General features: G+C 47.2%; 1 protein-coding gene across 1 annotated transcript; it reads left to right on the top strand.

Annotated features, from left to right (window-relative positions):
- The first annotated feature begins 4750 nt into the window (after nt 1-4750).
- LOC120856788 (keratin-associated protein 10-8-like) lies at nt 4751-5932 on the top strand. Its single transcript, XM_040232211.1, has one exon. It carries the CDS (start codon nt 4793-4795, stop codon nt 5669-5671), a length of 879 nt encoding a protein of 292 aa, XP_040088145.1. The 5' UTR covers nt 4751-4792; the 3' UTR covers nt 5672-5932.
- The last annotated feature ends 3337 nt before the right edge of the window (nt 5933-9269 follow it).

Raw genomic sequence — 9269 nt, 5'->3', positions numbered from 1 at the left:
AGAAAGGGGAGACAGAGGATGAGATGATTGGATGGCATTATTGACACAACAGACATGAATTTGAACAAATTCTGGGAGATAGAGAAGGACAGGAAGCCAGGCGTGCCGCAGCCCACGAGGTCACAAACAGTAGGACATGACTAAGCGACTGAACAGTGACAATCTGTTCACTGCAATGTTACTCAAAATAGTAAAGTACAGGAAGAAAAACAATTGTCTGTCAACTAACTATGCTGCATTCATACATGGAGTGCGGTGCTGCTCTAAGAAGTAGTGAAGAAGGTCTCAGTACACTGCTCTCGAGTGGGCTCCAGGATATGGGGATGAAGGGAAAAGTAAGGTGCCGACCAGGGTATATAAAAGGCCACCCCTTTTGTAAGAAAGGAGAATAAACAAACACAGATTTTTGGTCACATTTGAAAAAAATAATGGAAAGATAAACCAAAACTTAATAAACTATTAATCCATAAGGGGAATTAAAAAAAACAGATGGAGGGGACTGTGATGCAAGCCAGACCTCTGCACATGAATCTTGCAGGGAGTTATTGGAGGTGGTTCTCAAAACACAGATTTCCACGGGGAAAGTGATCTACAGCCAGTCAGATTACTGCGAGCAACCTCACTGGAGCCATCTGGAGCTGACTCGTACTAAGTGGCAAGAGTCAAGCATTAACTATTCAGGAATTTCACAAACTGGCTGTTAAACGACTGGTAACTTGATCAAGGTGTTCTTCTGGACATGATCAAGGTGTTCCTGCCTGAGGAACACTTAGATCCGGCTCGGATCTAGGAGCCGGGAGGGGGATCAAGCTTTCTATTGGGGTGACTCCCTCCCCTTCCCATTCAACCATCTTAGATTTCTGCTATTTTAGGGGGTTGATTTGGGGGGGGGTGGGTATTTTGTTTTACAGATTTTGAAGAGTATACGAGTGATGGAAACTAGCTTCCCGAAAAAAGATGGTGATTTGCAGTGTTTGCCAATTTTCTTGAAAGTGCTCCCACCTTGGAAGAACCCTGCAGTCAAGAGAAGGGTGCATGCATGCATTCTCAGTCGCTCGTTGTGTCCAGCTCTGTGCAACCCCATGGACTGCAGCCCTCCAGGCTCCTCTGTCCACGGGATTCTCCAAGCGAGAATACTGGAGTGGGTTGCCATTTCCTCCTCTAGGGGATCTTCCCCACCCAGGGATTGAACTTGCATCTCCTGCACTGGCAGGCAGGTCCTTTACCGCTGAGCCACCTGGGAAGCCCCAAGACAAGTTTATGTAGTAAGAATTATCCCAGGTTTTCCCCCACCCCCAGCATTCACCCATGCGACAATACTAGGGAAGAGAAGAACCCCAACATTACAAGGATGGCTGAGCTCAGAGTTCAATCCTGAAACATCATTATGGGCTCTGTGTCCATAGGACAGAGGGAAGGAACGTCTTTATTCAAGTCCAGGCTACATTCAGCTCAGAGAGGGTCCACCAGGCCCACAGACCAACCCAGGGGTCATTTCCATGTCTTTGGATGTGTAATTGGAATGGAAGTCCCTGGTGTTTAAAACAACCCCACATTCATTCCAAGCTTTGGAAGGAATTCTCATACTAGGAATGATAAGCCTCGGAAACTGCTTCCCCTGTGCCCCAAGTCAGGCAGAGTGCTTCAAAACCAGTACTGCAACCTGGGAGCAGAGGCAGAAATTAGTACTGCTTTAAAGACCTGAAGGATGTGGGGGTGGTTCCCCATAACGTCTCCATTCACTAGTCTACGAAAACCAGTTGGATCCTTGGAAATGACAAAGAACTACTGCGAACCCACCAATGAGTAGCTGCTACACCAATTGCAGCTGCTACCACACAGGTCTGTATTTGCTGGAGCAGCCGAACCCAGCATTCAGTGCATGGTAAGCAGAAACATCAGATCTCATCAGCATTTTAAAAGTCTATCAGTATGGCAAAACCAATACAGAATTGTAAAGTAAAATTGAAAAAAAAAAAAGCAGAGATAAAAAAAATAAAAATAAAAGTCTATCAAAGGACACTGTCAAGAGAGGGAAAAGACAACCCACAAAATGAGGGGCAATATTTGCAAAAAATAATTCTGATAAAGGGCCTAGTAGTCAGAGTACATAAAGAACGCCTGTAACTGGACAAGACAACATAATTCAAAATGGACAAAGTGCTATCATAGACATTGTCCCAAAGGACATATACAGACAAGCCCAAGAAAGAAATGACAATGTCATTGGCCATTAGGGAAATGCAAGTTAAACACAAGGAGATGCCACTTCATGTCCACTAGGGTGGCTATAATTTAAAACAAACAAATAAATGAATAGAAAATAAGTCTCAATGAGCATGTAAAGAAATTGGGATCCGTGTACATTGCCAGTAGAAATGTAAAATGGCACAGCTGCTATGGAAAATAGTCCAGTGGTTCCTCAAAAGTTTGCCATATAACCCATCAAATCTACTTCTAGGTATACACCCAAAGACTTATTAATAAAAAGAGATATTCAAACAAAAGCTTGTACACAAATATTCATCACACCTTGTTCACACTAAGAAAAATGTATTGTTGTTCAGTCACTCAGTCCTGTCTGACTCTTTGCAACCCCATGGACTGCAGCACCCCAGGATTCCCTTGTCCATCACCATCTCCTGGAGCTTGCTCAAACTCAAGTCCATTAAGTTAATAACGTCATCCAACCATCTTATCCTCTGTAGCCCCCTTTTCCTTCTGCCCTCAATCTTTCCTAGCATCAGGATCTTTTCCAAAGAGTTAGCTCTTCATATCAGGTGGCCCAAGTATTGGAGCTTCAGCTTCAGTCCTTCCAATGTATATTCAGGGTTGATTTCCTTTAGGATTGACTGGTTTGATCTCCTTTCAGTCCAAGAGACTCTCAAGAGTCTTCTCCAACACCATACTTCAAAAGCATCAATTCTTTGGCGCTCAGCCTTCTTTATGGTCCAACTCTCATATCCATACGTGACTATATGGGCCTTTATGAGCAAAGTGAAGTCTCTGCTGTTTAATATGTTGTCTAGGTTTACCACTCCAGTACTCTTGCCTGGAAAATCCCATGGACGGAGGAGCCTGGTGGGCTACAGTCCATGAGGTCGCGAAGAGTCGGACACGACTGAGCGACTTCACTTCACTCGGTTTGTCACAGCTTCTCTTGCAAGGAGCAAGCATCTTTTTAACCAAGAGGTATAAATGGCCCAAATGTTCATTGACTTATGGGTAAATAAAATGTTGTCTCTTTCTATGAGGAATGTTATTCCGTCATAAAAAAGGATGAAGCAAAGTGGCATGTATGCCACATGTATGCCAAGTTGGAGTCAGACACAAAAGGCCACCTATTGTGTGATTCCTTTTATATGAAATGAGCAGAACAGCCAAAGCCATAGAGACAGAAAGCAGAGCAGTGTTTGACAGGGACTGGGGAGGGTCTACCTAATACTACAAGATTTCCTTTGGGGAATGTCCTGGGACTAGATAGTGGTCATAGTTGTACAATGTTGTGACTGTACTAAATGTCCCTGAATCGAACACTTTAAAATGGTTAATTTTATATTATTTGTTACATGTAATAAAAATATATACCTGTTAAGGATTTCTAACAGGGAGGCCCCTAGAGCTTCCCTGGTGATCCAGTGGTTAACAATCCACCTGCCAATGCAAAGAACATAAATTTAATCCCTGGTCTGGGAATAGCCCACGTGCCACAACTACCAAAGCCCATATGTCCTAAAGCCAGTGCTCCTCAATAAGGTAAGCCATTGCCAAGAGCAGGCTGCCCACTGCAACAAAGGGTAAACCCCATTTGCCACAACCAGGGAAAGCCTACATGCAGCAACAAAGACCCAGCTCAGCGAAAAGTTAACTAATTAATTTTTAAAGAAGAGTGAGGACCTCAGACCGTGCAGCACTGGGTATTATCAGTGTTGTAAATCTTGGCTGATCTTGCAGGTGGGATATTTGTGTTTTAATTTAGAGACTTTAATTATCAGTGATATCCAGTAGCTTTTCAAATGTTGATTGGAAATTTGAATGAACTGTGTGCTTGTGTTTGATTCTATTGTATCATATCCTGCTTTAGTTGTAAAGACTTTCAAATTTTACACTGCAAATATTTTCTAGCAGTTCAATATCTTCACTTTATATGCCAAAAATATTTCTTCTGGATTCTGATTGAAGTTACATCAGGGATGGATTGATTCAGAAAGAGTGGTTATTCAGTCTACAGCTCTGAGTTTCTTGCTCACAACTCTCGGGTCCCAGTGGATATATGTTGTGTGTGTTCTTTGATCAAGTTTTCTATTTCGCTCACAACTTATCTTCTTAGTAATGCTCTTAGGTATAGTTTGGGCTGCAGTAAAGCTAGGCATCTTTCCCTATGTATTCTAACACTGTCGAGGCTGGCGTGAAGTGGGGAGAAGCTGCAGTGGCTGGGAACTTGTCTCATGCTGAGCCCCTCCCTCCATGAACGTGACTTAAGAACCCTGGCAGTCATTCAGCAGAAACTTGCGTCTTGCATTCTCCACAAGTTTTCTGGAGCCAAACAAAGAACAGATGGGAAAACAGACTCTTGCAACGTACTCACATGTTTAATGAGTAAAAGCTAATTGTAGAAAACACAACAGCCCTAATGAGGGTCAGCTCCAAACAGCAACAAGGAAGGAAGAGCGTGGGAGCCTCCAACCAGGGCCATGCGCATACCCAGAGCGGGTATAAAAGCAGACATCCCCAGCACTTCATTCACACACCCACACACACTTACACCTCCTCCAGCCCCACTGCCTCCGCCATGGCCACCTCCGCCTTGTCTGTCTGCTCCAGTGACCTGAGCTACAGCAGCCGGGTCTGCCTGCCCGGGCCCTGTGACTCCTGCACCGGCTCCTGGCAGGTGGACGACTGTCCAGAGAGCTGCTGCGAGCCCCCCTGCTGTGCCCCCAGCTGCTGCGCTCCGGCCCCCCGCCTGACCCTCCTCTGCGCCCCAGTGAGTTGCGAGTCCAGCCCCTGCTGCCAGCCAGCCTGCAGCAGCTCCTGCCCAGCCTCATGTGGCCAGCAGTCCAGCTGCAAGCCCTCCTGCTGCACCTCCTCACGCTGCCAGCAGGCCTGCTGTGAACCTGTCTGCTGTGAGCCCGTCTGCTACAGGCCTGTCTGCTGTACACCTGTCTGCTGCAGGCCTGTATGCTGCACACCTGTCTGCTGTGAGGCCTCCCCCTGCTCAACCTCCTCATGTTGCCAGCAGTCTAGCTGCCAGCCCTCCTACTGCACCTCCTCCCGCTGCCAGCAGGCCTGCTGTGAGCCCGTCTGCTGCAGGCCTGTCTGTTGCACACCTGTCTGCTGTACACCTGTCTGCTGCAGGCCCGTGTGCTGTGAGGCCTCCCCCTGCTCAGCTCCCTCATCCTGCTGCAGACCCTCCTCCTCCGTGTCCCTCCTCTGCCGTCCTGTGTGCCACCCCACCTGCTGTGTGCCCACCTCCTGCCAGCCCAGCTGCTGTCGCCCAGCCTCCTCCGTGTCCCTCCTCTGCCGCCCTGCGTGCCGCCCCACCTGCTGTGTGCTCACCTCCTGCCAGCCAAGCTGCTGCCGCCCGGCCTCCTCTGTGTCCCTGCTCTGCCGGCCTGCATGCTCCCGCCTGGCCTGCGGCATCCCCACCTCAGCCCCGGAGCCCTGCTGCTGACCGGCCAATCACCTGCCCTCCACAAGCTGCTGTCTCTCTCACAAGCTCCAGGAGCCCCTCTGCTGGTGCCAGGACCTCCCCTCTCCCAAAGGTGGACACGCAGCTGCTGCCCAGAGGGGATTTGAACTTGGCAGGCATCTCAGAAAGCCCTTGACAGGGTGGACGGAGGGCCCCCAGGAGCCTCCTCTGCAGGACGGGCTGCTTGAATCCCATATGACAAACATCAGCTGCTCTAATGAATAAAGCGTTTGTGTCAGGAAATATGGACCCATGTCTGCTTTGCCCTCCTCCCTCAGGCCCCCTCGGCCCCTCCAAATTTGGCCTGTAGGTGCTCTGCCGGCAGAAGCCAGGCAGTAAAGACATTCTCCCATCCGAGTTCAAAGCAGCTGAGAGCCAACAGGATCTGAAAGCTGGTGCCATTCACACATTCCATGTCCCTTCCTACCCCAGGCTCATTCTCCCTGCAGTGGACGGCCCTTCAAGGCTGGCATGGGAGGCGGGTGTGGGTGCAGAAGGCTCAGATCCTGAGTGGACCCTGGGTTCCTCTCACACCCACCCCCTGCCCATGCAGGTTGAAGGTGACTTGGGGAGCAGCGGAAACCCTCCTGGGTCTGGATCTGAGAGTCCAGGGTGAGTGCCATTGGAGAGAGGTGCCAACACTGAGGAGGCTTGCCTGTATACTGGTCTGGGTACAAGATTCTGGGGGCTCCAAGGGGGTGCAGTGTCAATTTAGACATCACTCATTCTACTCAAGGTTTCAAAGCCTGACCAAGGAGGGACAGAACAAAAGAGACGCCTTGTGAACAAACCCTCAGGAGTGTAGGGGAGAAAGAGCCTGCGGTCTTAGTGGACACTAGCAATCGAGGGAAGTGGGCACCAGTCAGCATCAGGCACACTACTTATCCCCCGACCAGAAACAGACTGATAAGGCCCATAGACACAGGAGAATAGTGGAGGCTGGGACAAGAGCGACCAGGAACTGAAGGCATCTCCCCAGGGGATACCATCCCCACCCCAGCTCAGCTCCACCCAGGAAAGAGGGACTGGAGCAAAACCCTAAGAGGACCGGTAAACAGGTGTCTTGCCTCAACTCTTAAATCTCTTTCCTGAGTTTACTCAAGACAAGCACCATTTTTCTCCTTTGCTTTAGCGTCTTTTCTTTTCTCACCTATTTGTAAAGCCTCCTCAGATAACCATTTTTGCCTTTTTGCATTTCTTTTGGTTGGGGATGGTCTTGATCACTGTCAAGTGATCAAAGGCAAAGGAGAAAAGGAAAAAATACACCCATTTGGATGCAGAGTTCCAAAGAATAAAAGGAGAGATAAGAAAGCCTTTCTCAGTGATCAGTGCAAAGAAATAGAGGAAAACAATATAATGCGAAAGACTAGAGATCTCTTCAAGAAAATTAGAGATACTAAGGGAACATTTCATGCAAAGATGGGCACAATAAAGGACAGAAATGGTATGGACCTAACAGAAGCAGAAGATATTAAGAAGAGGTGGCAAGAATACACAGAAGGACTATGCAAAAAAGGTCTTCATGACCCAGATAACCACGATGGTGTGATCACTCACCTAGAGCCAGACGTCGTGGAATGTGAAGTCAAGTGGGCCTTAGGAAGCATCACTATGAATAAAGCTAGTGGAGGTGATGGAATTCCAGTTCAGCTATTTCAAATCCTAAAGTGCTGCACTCAATATGCCAGCAAATTTGGAAAACTCAGCAGTGGCCACAGGACTGGAAAAGGTCAGTTTTCATGCCAATCCCCAAAAAAGGCAATGTCAAAGAATGTTCAGACTACCACACAATTGTACTCATCTCACATGCTAGCAAAGTAATGCTCAAAATTCTCTAAGCCAGGCTTCAACAATATGTGAACTGTGAACTTCCAGATGTTCAAACTGGATTTAGAAAAGGCAGAGGAACCAGAGATCAAATTGCCAACATCCACTGGATCATCAAAAAAGCAAGAGAGTTCCAGAAAATCATCTACTTCTACTTTATTGACTATGCCAAAGCCTTTGACTGTGTGGTCCGCAACAAACTGTGGAAAATTCTTCAAGAGATGGGAATACCAGACCACCTGACCTGCCTCCTGAGGAATCTGTATGCAGGTCAAGAAGCAACAGTTAGAACTGGACATGGAACAACAGACTGGTTCCAAATAGGGAAAGGAGTACGTCAAGGCTGTATATTGTCACCCTGCTTATTTAACTTATATGCAGAGTACATCATGCAAATGACGGGCTGGATGAAGCACAAGCTGGAATCAAGATTGCCAGGAGAAATATCAATAACCTCAGATACACAGATGACACCATCCTTATGGCAGAAAGTGAAAAAGAACTAAAAAGCCTCTTGATGAAAGTGAAAGAGGAGAGTGAAAAATTTGGCTTAAAACTCAACATTCAGAAAATGAAGATTGTGGCATCTAGTCCCATTACTTCATGGCAAATAGATGGGAAAACAATGGAAACAGAGACAGACTTTATTCTCTTGGGCTCCAGAATCACTGCAGATGGTGATTGCAGCCATAAAATTAAAAGAAGCTTGCTCCTTAGAAGAAAAGTTATGACCAACCTAGATAGCATATTCAAAAGCAGAGACATTACTTTGCCAACAAAGGTCTGTCTAGTCAAAGCTGTGGTTTTTCCAGTAGTCATGTATGAATGTGAGAGTTGGACCATAAAAAAGGCTGAGCACCAAAGAATTGATGCTTTTGAACTGTGGTGTTGGAGAAGACTCTTGAGAGTCCCTTGGACTTCAAGGAGATCCAGCCAGTCCATCTTAGAGGAAATCAGTCCTGAGTATTCATAGGAAGGACTGATGCTGAAGCTGAAACTCCAATACTTTGGCCACCTGATGCAAAGAACTGACTCATTGGAAAAGACCCTGTTGCTGGAAAAGATTAAAGGCGAGAGGAGAAGGGGACAACAGAGGATGAGATGGTTGAATGTCATCACTGACTCAATAAACATGAGGTTGAGTAAGCTCCAGGAGTTGGTGATGGACAGGGAAGCCTGGTGTGCTGCAGTCCATGGGGTCGCAAAGAGTCAGACACAACCGAGCAACTGAACTGAACTAAACTGTACCCTTTACCTGTTCATTTCAATTTTAATAAAATAGAACCATCTCCATAGATAAGTGGGCAAAGGCCTTGGTGGACTCTTCATTGCACAAAGAGTTAAGGAGACATAGAGAAATTTTCACTTCACCTCAACCCAAGAAAAGTGAGGTGCAGCTACCCTGACACATGTGGAAACCAGAATCTACAACCCACACCAAAGCCAGAGTCGGCCGTTGAGATGAGCAGAGCATCTGTGGGGCTCCTGACCAGATAGCGGTGTCGCCGTGAACAGCGCAACACAGGCACACATGAATTCCGCATGTGCTAAGCATGACATGACATGACATGACACTAAGCGCAAAGCAGGCGACCGCTGGTGCCGTGTGTCCACATGGGTCAGGCCGTAGCGCTGACCTGGGAGGAGAGAGTTGGTGAAAGACGCTTATGGAGTTCACCTTAGTAACAAAGTGACAATTCTAAATGCTCCGAGATGATTCAGATCTCAGGTGAGCCTCTCTATCACTGTGACG

The sequence above is a fragment of the Oryx dammah genome, unplaced genomic scaffold (genome assembly GCF_014754425.2).
Source record: "Oryx dammah isolate SB20612 unplaced genomic scaffold, SCBI_Odam_1.1 HiC_scaffold_2, whole genome shotgun sequence".
NCBI lineage: Eukaryota > Metazoa > Chordata > Mammalia > Artiodactyla > Bovidae > Oryx > Oryx dammah.
Note: the sequence above shows the minus strand (reverse complement) of the source record. Positions and strands in the feature narration are given on the sequence as shown.

What these genes read in the sequence shown, in the direction of transcription:
- LOC120856788 (XM_040232211.1), top strand. Translation starts at nt 4,793, where the DNA reads ATGGCCACCTCCGCCTTGTCTGTCTGCTCCAGTGACCTGAGCTACAGC.